Genomic DNA, 19401 nt, shown 5'->3' on the forward strand with positions numbered 1-19401 from the left:
AGAAAAAAACAGAAAGAAAAGGCAGACTTAAAGTAACTCACTATGACTGTTTTCCTGGCAGGACCCACTACTCTATGGAAAATGTAGATAGCAAAAGATACTTTGGTAGAAACTTTCTAGAGATCTGGGATTTTAAAAACCATAGCTAGCTGCTTCTCTATCAGCCAAACAAGCTAATTTCAGGCCCACACATATGTGCCTTGGACAGGTGAGACCCTTATGCAACAGTTAAACTAAAAGATTCCTAGAAAGAAATGAGTGAAGACTATTCGAGTAAGAAAAATAAGACAAAGTTTTAGCACAGATTAAAGAAAGTTTCCAAAACTAATATTCAATCACAGAACAACTTTTCATGCTGAAACAAGAACCTGAATATATTCATTCAAACTAAAGAGAGAGAAAAATCACTGTGCTTTCTTTTAGTAGCAACTGGAAGCAAAGCACTAAAGTTGAGAATAGCATTTTGATTTTGGTATCATCATAAGTTAAGAGTAATGGGGTTTTTCATCCTAAAAGCTTTCTTGAATCACTGCAGCATATCCCAGCAGATCTCTTAACCTGGAGCTACATGACTTTTTTTCTCCCTGGAATATTAACATGCATATCAACTAAAGCAAAGAAAACAAAATCAGCTGGCATAATGCTAACCTCTTGAAAACTATTAATCACAAATTTTAACCAGTCACTCATTCCTAATCTTTATAAGAAAATGGATATTTAAAATTAAAAGCAGGGCTTCCCTGGTGGCGCAGTGGTTAAGAATCCGCCTGCCAGTGCGGGGAACGCGGGTTTGAGCCCTGGTCTGGGAAGATCCCACAGGCCACGGAGCAACTAAGCCCGTGCGCCACAACTACTGAACCTGCGCTCTAGAGCCCGCGAGCCACAGCTACTGAGCCTGCGTGCCTAGAGCCTGTGCTCCGCAACAAGAGAAGCCACCGCAGTAAGAAGCCCGCACACCAGAACGAAGAGCAGCCCCCGCTCACCACAACTAGAGAAAGCCAGCGTGCAGCGACGAAGACCCAATGTAGCCAAAAATAAATAAATAAATATTAATTAAAAAAAAAATTAAAAGCAGTCAATTGTATACATGAAAACCTAAACTACATCAAACTTTCCTTCTAAAGTGTTATAAACAACTCTAAATTATAAATGTTGCCATTTCTGTGCTATACTTGATTTTATAGGTACACTAGAAATCTTTTCTAGATTAATCTTGAAGGCTACACTGGAGGACTTATTATTTCAAAAGAGCACCTTCTGAGGAAGGCTCTCTTTTTAAAAACAAGTGTTAGTTACGTGTTACTCTTTACTTCTAAAAGCTACAGAAACTAAAATGGTAAGAGGAGGGAAAAATGTTTAAAGCCACAGGTCAAGAAACAGAAGGGAGAGTCTGTGGAGGACAGAGTGGAGGAGGAGGAACAGGACATATTCAGTAGGGCAAAGGTTTTATATATTGTATAAAGAAAAATATATCTTAAAAAATATTGTTTTGTATGCTCCTATTTCTGTTATATACACACTCACATATACATGTACATGTATATTGAGTCACAGAGTCACAATGTAAAATGTATCTTACCTACTGTCAAAAAAGTTTGAGAATTATTGGCTTAAATAATAATTGTATCCCCTATACAGAGGGGATACAGTTAAGAAGAGAGCCAATCAGTCTGGCAAGGCCTAGGAGGGGGCTTGAAACACAAATGATATATAGGGACAAGGTCGGAATAACACGTGAGGGGCTGGTTGAAATTCAGAATAAGTAATTGACATCCTTTCCCTTGAGATCACTTTAATTATAATGAAATAGAATATGAGGCATTTTTCATTTGCCGGGTTATTTCCCAGTTAAAGAAAAGAAAAAAATCAATGATCATCAAGTGGGTTGTGCTTCAAAGAGAATCATTAAATTTAGGAAATGCTTTAAAATGTCTAGGTTTTATTTAAATTTGTATTAAATTTTAAAGATGTTATAAAGATTGCACTTCTAATTACATGGTCAGGTAACGAAGACATTCTGGTTAGACATACCCGATTTCTAATTATACCTAACTTTCTGAAACTGTCTTTTGGATTCTGGGACATTGTTCTCTCCTAATTCTCCTTTCTAACTCTCCAACTATGGCTTTGCAATTTCCTTTGCTAGTTAACTTGTTCCTCTGCTCAAAAATGTTACCATTCTTAGGGTTCTAGCCTCATCATGGGAGATCCCCAAATGATAATATCTACGATTTCTTGAACATTAATTATGCACTGGAGACTGCTCTAAGTGCTTTACATGTATCACTAATCCTCATAACCACTCTATGATAGGTCCTATTACAGTAAAACCAAAGATTAACATGAATTCATATTTAACACAACTGTTGACTGGCAATGAAGAAAGAAAAATGATAGTTACTGGAAAGAGCAGCAAAATCAATCGACAAACTACTCTTTATAGGAGGAAGTATAGCAATTAAGAATGTCACTCTCAACCCTACATTCTGAGCATGTAATGCATCCCAGCTCTGCTATTTACATGCTGTATGACCTTGGTTAAATTATTTCAAAATGCCTCCATTTCATTATCTATAAAATAGGAATAACCCAAGAGAAAAGAAAGCATTTGCCTATACAAAGATCTGTAGCAGCTTTATGGTGAATAAACAAGTTGTGATTTATCTTAACAATGGAACACTACTTAGCAATAAAAAGTAATGAACTTATTGATACACATAAAATCATTGATAGTTTTCAAAATAACTATGCTGAGTAAAGAAGCCAGACCCCTCCCCTCAAAAAAGACAAAGAAAAATAACACATTATATGACTGCATTTGTATATAGTACTAGAAAATGGAAACAGGTCTATAGTGACAGAAAGCAGAAAAGTGGCTGCCTGAGGACTGGGGATAGGAAGGCAAGATTACAAAGAGGCTTAAGGAAACTTCTGAGGTGATGAATATGTTCATTATCTTGACTGTGGTGATGGTTTCACAGATTTCTATATATGTCAAAGCTTACCAATCTGTACACTTTAAATATATGTAGTTTATTGTATGCCAGTTATACCTCAATAAGGCTGTTTAGGAAAAGAAAAAAAAAGGAGTAATATATCTCTCACAGGGTAATTGTGATCACCTAATATTCACTGAAAAATGCTATTATAATTTTAAAGTCTATGATTCATACCTGAATACAAACTTAAAGAACTTTATTGTGCTTCTATGGGGCAAATCCTGTACAAACTAATGAAAATAATAACGCCTATAAAAAGTTATAAACACATTAAATACATTTTTAGCTTAAGACTCTCCAAACAACAAAAAGATTATATTAATTTTTATATAGTGTTTCTGAGCAAAGTATTGTGCTAAAGGCACTACCTAGATTATTTCATGTAATCCTTATAACAACCTTTTGAGATAGGTGATATTATCTCCATCTTACATATGAAGATATAAGGGCCTCACGGTGGTACGTAACTTACCCAAGTTCATACTGTAAGTAGAAAAGGTAAAACACTCAAGCCAGATCTCACAGACTCCGAAGTCCATGGCAACAATTTTTTTTTACATCACTGAAAGAAGATCACCTGACTACTGGCTTAGAATGGGAAGTTTCCTAGAATTTAAACAGTTGACAAGGAAGGATTTCACTGCCTAACGTTCAGGAACTTAACATTCTACTACATAAAGTGAATAAATTAGCATTACTTACCATATCTGTAGCTTGATCTTCTTTCCTTGTAATTCAACTGTTTTGATCTTAAAGTCTATTCCTACAACATAGAAAAAAAAAGGTAAATTGTATCTATGGCTCTGAACATGGCTATACTAAAATTAATTGGTGTAAAAACACACTTTCAAAATTTTTTATTTGGTTCTGGAAATTTACTATGTATGCAATTCTGAGCAAAAGTGTCCAATTGTAAACCTGTGTGATATAAGATCCAAGACAGTAGAAGAAATAGTTATATACAGAGAGATTTTACAATTAGGAAATTAAAAAAAAATTTTTTTTAATATCTAATATTTCAATGCAAAAGAATAAAAAGATGTTTCCTATTAGCAAAAAACATAGCCTTCACTAGTTTGCAGAAAAGAATACTACCAGGGATAAAGAGGGTCATTTCATAATGATGAACAGGTCAATGAATCAGAAACTGTAAAAGTACTAGATGTTTATGCATCTAGTAACATAGTGTGTCACAGTACATGAAGCAAAAGTATTATAGGTTCCCCAGGATCTGTCTGCTCTTTAACTAACTAAAATCTTCAACTTGGCCCTTTCAGTTTGTTTCCCATACCCAATTAAAAGAAAAAAAGAGGGCCATTTGTCTGACACTTACAAACCTCAGACTATGTCTACAGCCCATATTTTTGTTTCTCTAGGAATTACTGAGAAAATCATCCTAAAATGACCTGGTTGTCAAGAACAACTCTTAACAGAACTGAACAATCCCAGTTAGGCATAGAATTTGTTAATTAATCTTAATGACAAACCTGACAGCCAATACTATTTCAGAAAACTTTCCTGAATAGAAGTGAAATTAGGACAGGCTGAAAGCTCCAAACCCTTTGTGATAGAAACCAGGTAACACTGGAAAACTTCCAAGAATTTAGACTGTTTTAAGCCACCTACCTAATTGTTCAAGACAGAAACCTCATCCTAGACTCCATGAGTTTCCCTCTCCATCTCATGTTGTCTATCCTCAAAATAATTAGCAGCAGTTGAAGCAGTTCTTCATTCTTTTCTGCACAAAAACTCTGCTAGTGTTCCTACCTCTCCGGCCACTCGTCAATCTTCATTATTGGTTTCTCCTCATCTAACTTTTCTAAAAATTGGAGTGAACTTCTTTTCCCTGATTTTATGGCCTTAAATTCCATGTACACACTGGCAGCTCTCAAATTTTATATCATAGCCCAGACTGCTCCCCTGAACTCCAAACTTAAGATACCCAACTGCTTACTGGCTATCTCTAAATCTCATCTTTCACAAAGACTAAAAGCAAAAGTCCCTAAAATAGTTCATAAGGTCTTATACATTCTGTCCACCTCCCCCTGTTCACTCTGACCTCAGCATTTTCTATATCATCTTTTAAAAAAAAATATTTACTTATTTATTTATTTTTTAAATTTTGGCTGCATTGGGCCTTCACTGCGGCATGCGAGATCTTTAGTTGCAGCATGTGGGCTCCTCAGTTGTGGCAGGTGGCATGCATGCAGGATCTAGTTCCCCGACCAGGGATCAAACCCGGGCTCCCTGCATTGGGAGCGCGGAGTCTTACCCACTGGACAACCAGGGAAGTCCCAGCATTTTCTATATCATCTTACTCTGATCTAGCTAACAGTACTGGCTTCCCCAAGTTGTTCCACACACAGGTCAGGCAGGTTCCCACCTCAAGGCCTCTGCATATACTGTTCTCCCATCCTGGAATACTTTCTTCTCCATCAGAGCTCCTTCCCCTAGCTAACATATCCTAAGCTGCAACTTTTCCTCATGCCCCTTACCCCATGTCCATTATCTGTTAATACTCCCTTAACCCTATTCCTTACTTTTTAATCTTTAACATTCCTTAAATATACTGTATATATTTACTTATTCCTTTTCTTTTTCTGCCTCCCTTTGCCAAATATAAGATCCAACAAGGGTAGGGATTTTTATCTGTTCAATTCTATTAAATTCCCAGCACCTAGAGCTATGCCTAACATATAAGCAGGCATTCAAGAAATCACTGTTGAATAAACAGATAAATGACATTTTCTAGAGAAAATAAAAGGGTCCCTGAGAAAAGACACAGATACTTCACCTTTAGGGCGAAACTCACCACTTGACAAGTTCCACACTTGCCTACTTAGCTTCCAGTCAGCTTTTTAGAGCTTCAGGCAAAAGCATGAAGGACAAAGTTCCAATGAGATATCAAAATAAACAAGCAAAAACAAACAAAAAAGGAAACCTGGAGGAAACAGGGGCAATACAGAGGAAAAGATATAGCTCTTTTTATATTCTCAGAACAAGATGGGGTGGGGGGTGGGGGGAAGAAACAGTAATCTGAACTAGAAAACTCCTGGAAATTAAAAAGGCAGAAATAATATACTCAACAGAAAGGCTGTAAAGGAAAATTAAGATCTCTCAAAAAATACAACAAAATGACAAAGAATGGAATATATGTGAGATATAAGTCAGAAGATCATACCAGGAGATCTGATATCTAACTCATAGAAGTTCAAGAAAGAACAGAGAAAATGACACACAGAAAATAGTAATCTAAAAATTATGCAAGAAAACTTAACAGAATCAAAGGAATCTATTTTAGACTGAAAGACTCACCTAGTGCCTAGCATAATGAATAAAATAAGATCTATACCAAATTATATCATCATGAAATTTCAGGGCTAAAGATACATTTCAGGAATAAAGATAATATTATAAAAGCTTGCAGAGAAACCAGGCCATATTAAACAATCAAGAATAACAACTCTGAACTAGTCAGCGGCAACACTAGAATCCAGAATACAAAAAGGTAAATAAAAAGTATTCTTGGGCTTCCCTGGTGGCACAGTGGTTAAGAATCTGCCTGCCGGGGCTTCCCTGGTGGCGCAGTGGTTGAGAGTCTGCCTGCCAATGCAGGGGACACGGGTTCGAGCCCTGGTCTGGGAAGATCCCACATGCCGCGGAGCAACTAGGCCCGTGAGCCACAATTACTGAGCCTGCGCGTCTGGAGCCTGTGCTCCGCAGCAAGAGAGGCCGCGATGGTGAGAGGCCCGCGCAGGGCAATGAAGAGTGGCCCCCGCTTGCCGCAACTGGAGAAAGCCCTCGCACAGAAACGAAGACCCAACACAGCCATAAATAAATAAATAAATAAATAAACAAATAAATAATTAAATTAAACAAACAAACAAAAAACAGTATTTGTCGTTAAAAAAAAAAAAAAAAAGAATCTGCCTGCCAACGCAGGGGACATGGGTTCGAGCCCTGGTCTGGGAAGATCCCACATGCCATGGAGCAACTAAGCCCGTGCGCCACAACTACTGAGCCCACATGCCTAGAGCCAGTGCTCCGCAACGAGAGAAGCCACTGCAATGAGAAGCCCGTGAACTGCAACAAAGAGTAGCCCCCAATCACTGAAACTAGAGAAAGCCCGCACCCAGCAACGAAGACCCAACGCAGCCAAAAGTAAATTAAGAAAAAAGCATTCTCAACCTATATCCAGCCAAAATCAAATAAGAGTAAAAAAAAGGCATTTCTAAAGATGAAAGATCTCAAAATATTTAGCTCTTGTGTATCTTTTCTAAGACAGCTACTAGGAGAGATTGCTTTACCAAGAATAGGAAGAAAAAGAATCCAGCAAAGAGAGTGATATAGGGAATTCCCTGGTGGTCCAGTGGTTAGGACTCGGTGCTTTCACTGCTGTAGCCTGGGTTCAATCCCTGGTTGGGAAACTAAGATCCCGCAAGCCATGCAGCACACCTCTCCACCCCCCAAAAAAACAGTGATGTAAAGGGCAGTTCAAACTGGCCTAGAGAAGCAACCAGTTCAGGAGAGAATGAGGACAGAAAACAACAGGACAGAATAAAATGCAGAGAAAGTGCCAAGAGGTATGCCTCCTAAGAGAGGGAGGGGATGAAATGGTATTAATGGAATTTAAATGAAAAGAAGAGTTCAGAGGGTCCGGCAATTCTGTTGTAGAGTTTGGGATAAAGTATGAATAGTGCCTTGAAATCTAAGCATATGTAACAATGAAGGGACTGTAAACTCAGTAAAAACAGAAAGCTGTCCAAGAAAGGAAATGCAATTATAGTACACTACTTGGTTTAGCAGTTAACAAAACGTGTTATAACTATTTGAGAAGATGAAGGGAGAGGCACCAAGAATGCCTCATGGTATTAGAGTATTCCAATTCTCATCTTCCATAACAACAAGACAAAATTTCTCAAATTAGTCTTTTTAAAAGTTAAAAACATATGACTAGGGAATATGGGGTTGAATATCAGAAGTAAAGGCCAAAAAATGTTTGGGAAAGGTAACACACAAGTGAGCATGGGGCAAGGATTTATTGTTGCTGCTGCTGTTGTCATAGGCCTTAAAGTACTAACTTCTAAAACTCTGCAGCTATTACATTAATAGAAACAAAAATTAGGTTAATAGAGGAGGAGGTATGTTTACAAATGTTCTCTCCACTACGCAAACACTCCGACTTGATCACCGAACTTCTAGCATGGCCCCAAGCCACCGCTACAGTCTCATTCCTTCCAGCCTTCTTTCTACAGTCACTCTCAGAAACAACTTTTACAACTGTGCACTTTTCCCAAGTAAATACCTTAGTCACTCCAGCACGTACTTTCCACACCCTCAAACATAGGTTGAAAAAACCTATATTTAAGATAGAGCAGAAAAGTTTTTGATACAATTTAAAGATTAGGGCAAAATCAATATCTCAGTTGCCAAGAGAAGCTAGGAAAACCTATCACCCTTTACGATTATGCCAGGAAGAATCAGATTCTCCTGCAACACTATCATTTGTTAAATTACCACAGACTAGAGCAAAATCACAGGGTTTGATCCAACCAGCGATTCTTTTCCAGCTTTTGCTTACGTAAAAACATACTAGAGGAAATCCTCACTTTTTACAGATTCCTGGGACCCAGTTCAAACGAGTATTTCAATTTACCACAGTCTAACTCATTTATCAATTTTCAGTTGCTCAGGAAAGTGAGAAACAATATCAGGCAAAACATTTGCCTTAATGATGTTGCACCATCCAGTGGCAAGAAAAGTAACTGCAACTTCTAGTCACTGTAAATATCAGTTCTCCAAAGCTTGGCTTCTGATGACACATCAATAGTAATTAATGCAGGCAGAAACAACCTATATAATAAACTCCAGACAACCAAAGTTTAACAACTTATAGCTAAATGATCAATATCTGTGGTTTTTAACAGTGAAAATCAAGTGTTTTCACCACACCAGGAGAGGAAATAGGAACCGCATACCTACAATCCTTTGAATGTAGCTTAGTCTGAAATTTAAAAGACCAAGTCTAGTCCTAGCTCTGTCATTAACAGCACAAATTTTGAAAAGGCCATTTTCCATAATGGACATCTCCATATGGATGTGAAAATGGAGAATGCAAAAAAGTTCTCTCTAAAGATCCTTTCATTTAATAGTAATAGCTTAGTAAACACTTTGAGAATTTACAATGTGCCAGGCACTGTTTTAAGCCCTTTGCATAGATAACTCATTAAATCATCAGAACAATCCTAGTCCATACTATTATTTCTATTCTACAAATGAAAAGTGAAATAAAAACCAATAGCAGCAGCAAAAGAAAAATCAATTAACACTAATATTCACTGGATAATTAAATATTGTAAGCATTTCACATATACTATCTCATTTAATATTAACAAAAATCCTCTGAGAAAGTACTAATATGCTTATTTTATTTTATTTTTTATTTTATTTTACTTTGGCCATGCCACACAGCTTGCAGGATCTTAGATCAAGGATCACACCCAGACCCTGGCAATGAGAGTGCCAAGGCCTAACCACTGGATCGCCAGGGAATTCCCCTAATATGCCTATTTTATAGAAGACAAAATATACAGTAATTTACTTAAGGTCACAGAATTAATAGGTGGCAAAAACCAGGACTCAATTCCATGTCTGTTTGATTGCAGACCATGCATGCTCTTAACCTATTTTCTACTGAGGTAAAATTCACATAAAATTTACCATTTTAAAGTGAACAATTCCGTATATTCGCAATATTGTACAACCAGCACCTCTATCCAGTTCCAAAACATTTTCATCATCTCAAAAGGAAACTCCATACCCATTAAGCAGTGGCTTTCCATTATCCCCTCCCACCACTCCCCTGGAAACCACCAGTCTGCATTCTGTCTCTATAGATCTACCTATTTTGGATATTTCATATAAATGAAAGCATGTAACATGTGACCTTTTGTGTCTGGCTTCTTTCACTTAGCATAATGTTTTCAAGGTCCATCCGCATTGTAGCATGTATTGGTCAGTACCTCATTCCATTTTATGACTGAATAATATTCCATCATATGTATATACACCCTCATCTGCTTATCCACTCATCTGTTGACGGACATTTCAGCTGTTTTCGCCTTTTGGCCTTGGTAAAGTGTTGCTATGAATATGCATGTATATGTGTTTATATGAGTACCTGTTTTTAATTCTTTGGGGTATATACAAGGAGTGGAATTGCTGGGTCATATGGTAATTTTGTTTAACTTTTTGAGGAACCACTGTTTTCCACAGCAGCTGCACCATTTACATTTCCACTAGCAATGTATGAGGGTTCGTTCAATTTTTCTACATCCTAGCCAATGCTTATTATTTTCCTTTTTGTAAGTCATTCTAGGGGGTGCATATGAAGTGGTGCCTCACTGTAGTTTTGATTTGCATTTCCCTAATGACTACTGATACTAAACATCAGTTCATGTGCTTGCTGGCCATTTGTATACCTTCTCTGGAGAAATGTCTATTCAAGTCCTCTGCCCATTTTTAAATCAAGTTATCTTTTTGTTGTTGAGTTGTAAGAGTTCTTTATATCTTCTGGAAAACAGAGTCATATCAGAAATATGGTTTGCAAATATTTCCTCCATTCTATAGGCTGTCTTCACTTTCTTAATTACCTTTGATGCATCAAAGTTCTTAATTTTGATGAAGTCCAATTAAATGATCTAGTTTTTTCTTTTGCTGCATGCCATTAACCACACTAATTTTAATTTCTGAAATGCATGAGACAGGGTAAGTTCCTGGGAACTGAGAAGTTACTGACAAAACCAAAGCTAAATTCAACTTTTCCAACTACATCCTAAGATGTAATAAAGGGATAGATAACACAAGCATTTCTAGTGCAATGTAACATATATGTCTATATATGTATTGTCTGCAAGCTATTTCACATTATAGTAATGTGTGTTACAGCAGACTAAACCACACTTACTATATACTTGACACTGAATGAAGCAGACAAAATCCTCTGTTGAGGGGATTTACATTCCAGGGAGAGGAGACAAAAAAATAAAATACGTGAGGAGAGTGTTTCAGGCAGAGGAAACAATAAGTGCACAGGGTCTGAGGTAGAAATATGCTTGGCATGTTCAGGAAAGATTAGTAGGAGTTTGGGTACAGTGATAACGAGTCTTCTGATCCACGAACATGGTAGAGCTCTCTGTTTATTTAGGTCTTCTTTAAGTTCTCTCAACAGTATTTTGTAGTTTTCAGTGCCTAGGTCTTGCACATATTTTGTTAAATTTATCCCTACTTCATTTTGTGGATAATACCGTAAATGATGATTTTAAGTTTCATTTTCCAACTGTTTTTTTTTTTTTTTGCTAAATATAGAATACAATTTATTTTTGTATTGACCTTGTATCCTGCAACCTTGCTACATTCACTTATTAATTACAGTTGCTCATTTTTTTTCAGAGGGGGGGTGATGGTGGCTTAGAATTTCAATGTATTTAATCAGGTAGTCTGTATAAAGGCACTTCCATATCATCTTCCTTCTCAACCTCTATGACTTGCTTCTTTCCCTTGCCCTTATTGTACTAGCTAGGACCTCTAATACATCGTTGTTTTGTACTTGATCCTCAAGAGAGAAAGCTTAGACTGAAAGTTTCACCATTAAAGTATCGTGTTAACTGTACATCATTTAGTTGGTTGAGGAAATGTCCTATTCCTAGTTTGCTGAGGTATCATGATGCAAAATGAGGTTGCATTTTGTCAAAGGGTTTTCTATACGTATTAAAGATGTTCATGATTTTTCTTCTTTATTCCATTAAGGTGGATAATTTAAATTGATTTTGAATGTGAAGTCAACATTGGATTCCTGAAATAAATCCCACTTGGTTGTGACATATTATTCGTTTTATAAGTTCCTGGAATTGATTTGCAAGTTAGATAAGAGTTCTTATATACATGTTCATGAAAGACATGTCAATGATCATTAGGAATAGGTCTTATCTTTATATGGTTTTAGTATCCAAGATAAAGCTGGTCCCATAAATGATTTGGAAGTGTGCCCTCCTCCTATATTTACTGAGGTAGTTTAAGATTGGTATTTTCTCCCTTAAACATTAGATAAAATGCACCAGTGAAGCCATCTGGGCCTTGAGGTTTCTTTCAGAGAATTTTAAACTAAGATTCAGTTTCTTTTTATTTCTTTACTATTTTAATTTTTAAAAAATTTTTTGGCCGCACCGCACAGTATGCGGGATCTTAGTTCCTGGACCAGAGATCAAACCCGTGTCCCCTGCAGTGAAAGCGCGGAAAGTCTTAACCACTGGACCACCAGGTAAGTCCCTCAATTTCTTTAATATATGTCTACTTAATCAATTACTAAAGAGGAATGTTGAAACATCCAGTTATGTAATTGTACATTGTCTATTTCTCCTTCCAATTCTGTCAGGTTTTGCTTCAGGTACTTTGAAACTGTTATTAGGTATATAAATATGATAAATTGACAACTTTATTGTTCTGAAAAGTCTGTATTACTGTAAAGTCTGTATTTATCCCTCACTCTGAAATCTATTTTGTCATATATTAATAGTCATTTGAGCTTTTTTATGATTAATAGCTTATTAGATATACCTAATTTTTTTTAAGTGGTTGCACTAGCATTTATAATATACATTTTTAACTTAGGACAGTCTACCTTCAAACAGTATTATACCACTTCTGGTATTAATATAAGACACTTATAGCAGTATACTTCCATTTTCTCCTATTACTGGGCTATTTAAAAAATCTTTTTTCTTCTACATGTTACACTTCTATGTTTGCTAAATATTATGAATCCTATAAAACATAAAAATCTTTGCTTTAAATAGTCAATTGTCTTTGAAATAAACTAAAATGAGAAAAAAGTGTTTTATATTTCCCCACATATTTACCATTTCTTAATCTCTTCATTCCTTTGTGCAGATCTGAGTTTCCATCTGGAATGATTTTCTTCAGCCTGAAAAACTTCCTTTAACATTTGTAATAGTGCAAGACTGCCGGCAAGAAATTCTCTCAGCTTTTGTATGGAAAATGTCTTTATTTTGACTTCATTTTTGAAAGATATTTTTGTTAGGATTACATTCTAACTTGATAGTTTTTTCCTTTCAGAACTTTAAATATGTAATTTCACTGTCTTCTGGATTGCACTGTTTCTTTCTCCAACTCCCCAATTTGGGGAGAACTATATAGATTTAAGAAATTTTTTATTTTGAAATTATTTTACAAAAAAGTTGCAAAAATAGCTGAGTTCACATATACCTTTCATCTAAGCTTCTCCTAATGTTAACACTTACATAACCATAGTACATTTATCAGAAACAAGAAAGTAACACTGGTACAATGCAAACTACAGACCTAATCCACCAGTTGTTTTTTTTTTTTTTTTTTACTAATGTCACTGTATTCCAGAATCCAATCCAGATTCCCACTTTGTATTTAGCTGTCATACGTCCCTAGTCTCCTCCAATCTGTGACAGTTACTCAGTCTTTTCTTGTCTTTCATGACCTTGATACTTTCGAAGAATACTGGTCAGGTATTTTGTAGAATTCTCCCTCAATTTGGGTTTGTCTGCTGTCTTCTCATAATTAGAGTAAGGTTTTGCATTTTTTGATAAGAATACCACAAAACACCACAGATGTAATGTTTTGCCTTTCTTGGTTCATTGTATCAAGTATATATTGTGGATGTCTTCGTTCTATGATATTAACCTTAATAACTTAGTTAAGGTGTTATCTACAGAGCTTCTCTCCACTGTAAATTTGCTGTTTTTCCCTTTGTAATCAATAATTTCTAGGAGAAAATACTTTGAGACTATGCAAATGTTTCTCATCGTACCTTCACCCACTGATTTTACCTTCCATCACTGGACTGCCTGTGACAACTATTACTGCAGTATTTGCCTAATGGTGATTTTGTTTCAGTCACGGTTTTACACTTATTAATTGGAATTCTTCATTTATGATTTGTCCCTTCTACCTACCAACCTACCTGTTTGTTTTATACATACCAATATGGACTAATGGCTATTTTATTCTACTGGTAGTAATGCAATATTATAATTATTTCATTGCAGCTTTGGACATTAGAAGCTCTTTCAGGCTGGTTCTTACATACTTTTTTTTTGATTAATTTATTTATTTTTGGCTGTGTTGGGTCTTCGTTGCTGCACGCGGGCTATCTCTAGTTGCAGCGAGTGGGGGCTACTCTTCATTGCGGTGCACGGGCTTCTCATGCGGTGGCTTCTCTGGTTGCGGAGCATGGCTCTAGGCACGTGGACTTCAGTAGTTGTGGCCCGCAGGCTCAATAGTTCTGGCTCGAGGGCTCTAGAGCGCAGGCTCAGTAGTTGTGGGGCACGGGCTCTAGAGCACAGGCTCAGTAGTTGTGGCACACGGGCTTAGCTGCTTCACGGCATGTGGGATCTTCCCAGACCAGGGCTCGAACCTGTGTCCCCTGCATTGGCAGGCGGATTCTTAACCACTGAACCACCAGAGAAGCCCGGTTCTTAAATACTTTTGACATATCCCATCCTTTTCTGAGCACTTCTTCATTTTCTGGCGCCAAAGATGCTCCCATATATCCCAGTTCTGGAATCAGTCAGTTCTTTTTAAGAGTCCTGGTTCCTTTTGTTGAAAAACTGAATGTAGAGTCCAAGATCTGGGCATTAGGTATGCTCACTGCTTCTTCTAGGCATTCCCAGAGGACAGAGTGAGAAAATATATTTATGTACACTAATCCATGCATATACACACACCTGTATTTCTACAACCATCTGCAGGTATAATATATAAAACCATGAGTTCATACTGATAATTCTGATTCCAATTCAACATCACAGAGTTCCTTCTAGTCTTCTTCCTTTCCTTAACCTCTTTAACAATAGAAACCTGGCTCTCATCTAAAATATATTTACTTGTATGTTCATTCCTAGTATATACAGTTTCCAACTTGCTAACCCATACCCTTGTGAGAAATCAGATTTACCAAAATGCATGTTTACAGTCCTTTTTATCTTTAGTCTTACAATAGCTAATCAAATACTGTTTTCTAAAGGTATTTTGATTATTCTTTTCTTCTTCCTTAGTATGGTTATGTTGCTCATTTGTTGGCTTATATTGTTTCATGAAAAGTCAACAGCTGTTCTTATCTTTGTCCCTCTGTATATGTAATGTGGTCTTTTTTCCCTCTGGCTTCTCTTAAGATTTCTCTTTGTAACTGGTTTTTAGCCACTGGATTAGGAAGTGTCTCACTGTGATTTTCTCTATGTTCCTCCTACCTAGGTTCATAAAGTCTATGGGATTATAGTTCTCGTCATTACTTGGAAAATTTTCAGCCATTATTTCTTCAAATACTTCTTCTGCAACCACAGGACCCCCACCTACCGTCCTGGAGTCCAAATGCACATGCATGAGACTGCTTGATAATGTCCCACACATCACTGAGGCTCTCTCCCTTTTTTCCCCAGACTTTTCCCCCTGTGTTTCATTCTGCACAGTTTCTATTACCTTACACTGATCTTTTCTTCTGCAGTGTCTTTTCTTCTTTTAATCTGCTGTTAAGCCCATCAGCTGAATTTTTCATTTCAGATATTGTGTTTTTCAGTTCTAGGAGTTCTAACAGATCTTTTTTACATCTTACATTTCTCTCACGTTCATGCTTCCTTTAAATGCTTCAATGGGTTTCTTACATGTTGAGTTTTGTTCAGGTGGGCAGCTAAATTAGTTGAGAATCAGCTTAATCCTTTTGAGGCCTATTTTTCAGCACAGTTTTAAGGTGGGACTTGAGTAGCCTCTTTTCTAAAGTTACTTTGGCCCTACTCCTAAGGAGTACCATATCTGGGGACTCTCCCAAATGGTTCTGATATTCCACAAAGTCTCTCCATTCTGGCTGGTCAAAACTAGAAACGTCTCACAACCCAACATTAAGTCCCAATACTTCTATCAAGTCTCTGGTAGTTGTTCTTCCTCTAATAGTTAGTTGTTCTTTGCCCAGCCTATGGAGCTCCACCCAGCTTAGTATCCAGCCAAAGAGTCAAAGGAACTCCTCTGCAGATTTCTGGATTTCACTGTCTGTGTAACCCCATCTTCTATGGTAATCACCCCCGCAAATTCCAGCCTCCCAAGTCTATTCTCTGACTTCTACCTCCTTGGCCCAACAAGACTGCCTCACCCTGCTTAGATTCTAATTAACTTAGATTCTAACTGGAATCTAGTTTCAGAAAGAAAGCCTGTGAGATTCGCAGGGCTGAATTTTATTTTCCTTCTCTCAGGGAATGCAGTCCTGCCCTGCCTGTTGAATGTGTTTTGTCCAGTTTCCTCCTTATTTATGGCCAGAGGGCTAATCTGGTACCAGTAAATTACTCTGTAATGTCCAGAAGTAAAAGTTCTCAACAGCTTTATTGTCTTTTAAAGGTTTAAGCAATCCTTAATCTTTTTTGGGATATGTTCCAAATCATTTGAGAACCTAATGAAAATCATGGATCCTTTGCACATGCCCTCACACCAATGTGCATACATACAAAATTTGTAAGTAGAATTTCAGGGAGTTCATAGCCTCTGCCCCAGTCCCCCCACCTTCTATTGTTCCAGAGGGTTGTAACTTAAAGTATTGGTACACTACACTATCAATTCTTTCCAGGTTTTAGAGACAATTTTTATTTACTGAAAACTTGCTAAGTCTGAAATTAAATTATCTGAGCCAAGGAAGTTTTTTTTTTAATCAAATGAGACTTTTTTTTTAAAGTTTATTACAAAGTTCAGAAACAATCCAGCTATTATTCTTTCTCCACCTGTGACAGATGATATTTCTCACATATCTTCATTATGATATACTGGCAGTCTGACACTACAGAGTGAAGAAACAAAGCCAAAGTAATCTGGATTTTGTACCCGATTTTGTAATTAGCTTTCTTTCATTATATAATTATTAAATAGCGAATTCTTTTCTTTTACTATCCCAAATCTAGCCACCAGCAAGAGCAACACTGATACTGAGTTATAAATGTATATATTTCATATACATACTTATTCACCATTCTTCTCTAACTGCTGTTAAAAGCTGGCATTCTTCTAGGATACAAGTCCTTAGAGTACAAGCCAGCTCTGTCAGGCCAGATGTATGTGAATAAATCACCTCAGAAGTCACCCTAGTCCTATGCGCTCACAATAAACACCTGTTGATTTAAGTAATGGAAGGAAGTTGAGAGGGTAGAGACAGAAGGGTGAATTGGAAAGGACAGTATTTTGCAGTACTTAATATCAAATTAACAAAAATCAATCGACCAGAATGTAAAGGTTTATTTCTGAACTCTCCACTCTAGTCCATTGATCTGTATGTCTGTCTTAACACTAGTACCACACTGTCTTGATTACTGTAGCTTTGCTTTAAGTTTTGAAATCAGGTAGTGTATCTTCCTACTTTTTACTTCTTTTCAAGGTAATTTTGGCTACTCTGATCCTTTCTATTTCCACATGACTCTTAGGGGCCACCTGTCAACTTCTGCAAACAAGCTATCTAGGATTTTGATAGGAATTGCACTGAATATGTAGGTCAATTTGGGTAGTACTGCCATCTTAATATTGTCTTCCAGTCCATGAACAGTGGGGTAATCTTTCCATTTACTTAGATCTTCTTTAAGCTCTTTCAACAGTGTTTTCAGTGTGCAAGTCTTGCTGTTCTTTTGCCAAATTTATTCCTAAATACTGGTTTCTTCTGATGCCACTGTAAATGGAATTATTGTCTTAAATTCATTTTTGGATGTTTCATTGCCAGTGTATATAAATACATTTCATTTCTGCATATTGCTCTTATATCTCATTCATAGACTTTAAAAAACCAAAGTAGCTAAAGTATCTGTACATTATATTACCTTAAAATTACATTACAGATGCCAACAAAAGTCATTCTAACAAAAAATAATTTCAGCCAAGTAAACCAAAGAAGCTGACATCACACGGTAATATATAATAAAGCCCAAGAACTGCTGTATCTGTAAGTCAGGATGAAGAAAGTCTTATTTGTTATGCACTAATTTTAGAGACACTCCTCTAATTCATAAAGTCATTAGGATTCTCACAAGTAATATAGCTGGAAAAGACAGCTGGGAAATCTGACAAATTCCACATCAGTTTATAGACAGTAATATAAAAGCAAGAGAAGCAATACCACAAAAACAGAAAATTAACATGTTTCTCTATACACAAAAGATGTGATGCCTTTTCTCGACCTGCCAGAATAAGTTTTCCTATTTGAAAATTTAAAGTTTCCTTTAATACCTATATTTGTAATATCCATGTGGCATTTTAAATATTTACTTAGAATTTGCATTTTACCACCTATGAAATTTGGTAAAAATGAAAAAAATATAACCAATTCACATGTACATCTCACACAATTTCTGAAAACTCAAACGCTCTGAAAAAGTAAAACACAACCCACTTAATATGTCCTAATTATTCTGAATTCAAAATTAGTATAGTAGAAATTAATAAGTTTTGCTTTGTTTCACAGAAGTCATAAGATTTGTTTTATTGGAGTCATACATTTCCAGAGGTAGTTTTAAATTTGGCATGTGTAGTTAACTCCTTGAGTCCCTAATGAACTTCCTCCATTCCTTTATTCCTGAGCTTCTTTTATAATGCTCCTTTGACACTTTTCTAAAAAGGAAAGAGAAACTTTTTTCATGTCAAAGAACTGAGCAAGTAGATTCTGTGATAAAACACCATTAGCTGCTTTTGTTGCTACTTCCACTACTCAAAATTTTGGAGGCACCTTCCAGAAGGTGGTGTTCTCTAGAACATGGCAGTATCTTCATATGTTCTTATTTGGTACCACAGCATCAAGGGTAACTCTGCCTCAAATAACCATCATGATCCCTCCCAAACTACTCCAATCATATTGATGATCTGTTAGGTTATACACTACACATCAATAAGCAAATATAAGGTTAGGGCTGACAGTGAATTAACTTTAGGAATTAAGAAAGGCAGTATGGGGACTTCCTTGGTGGTGCAGTGGTTGAGAATCCACCTGCCAATGCAGGGGACACGGGTTCAAGCCCTGGTCCAGGAAGATCCCACATGCCGCGGAGCAACTAAGCCCGTGTGCCACAACTACTGAAGCCTGTGCTCTACAGCCCGAGCTCTGCAACAAGAGAAGCCACCACAATGAGAAGCCCGCGCACCGCAACAAAGAGTAGCCCCCACTTGCCGCAACTAGAGAAAGCCCATGTGCAGCAACAAAGACCCAATGCAGCCAAAAATAAATAAATAAATAAATTTTAAAAAAAAGAAGAAAAGAAAGGCAGTATGGACCACAGTGATTAAGAGGATACAGACAAACATGCTCTCTGACTCTGCCACGTACTAGCTGTGTTGCACT

The 19401-nt window shown here is 36.8% G+C and overlaps 1 protein-coding gene across 3 annotated transcripts in view; it reads right to left on the minus strand.

Annotated features, from left to right (window-relative positions):
- The window catches only part of RAB10 (RAB10, member RAS oncogene family), a 75438-nt gene that overhangs the window by 21968 nt on the left and 34069 nt on the right, over positions 1–19401 (minus strand). For all 3 annotated transcript variants that reach the window (XM_082427580.1, XM_082427582.1, XM_082427581.1), the window contains one exon: positions 3702–3762. In XM_082427580.1, the coding sequence (XP_082283706.1) occupies positions 3702–3762 (61 nt within the window). The remainder of the gene's footprint in view (positions 1–3701; positions 3763–19401) is intronic.

This window comes from Balaenoptera physalus (assembly GCF_965194825.1).
Source record: "Balaenoptera physalus genome assembly, chromosome: 15".
NCBI lineage: Eukaryota > Metazoa > Chordata > Mammalia > Artiodactyla > Balaenopteridae > Balaenoptera > Balaenoptera physalus.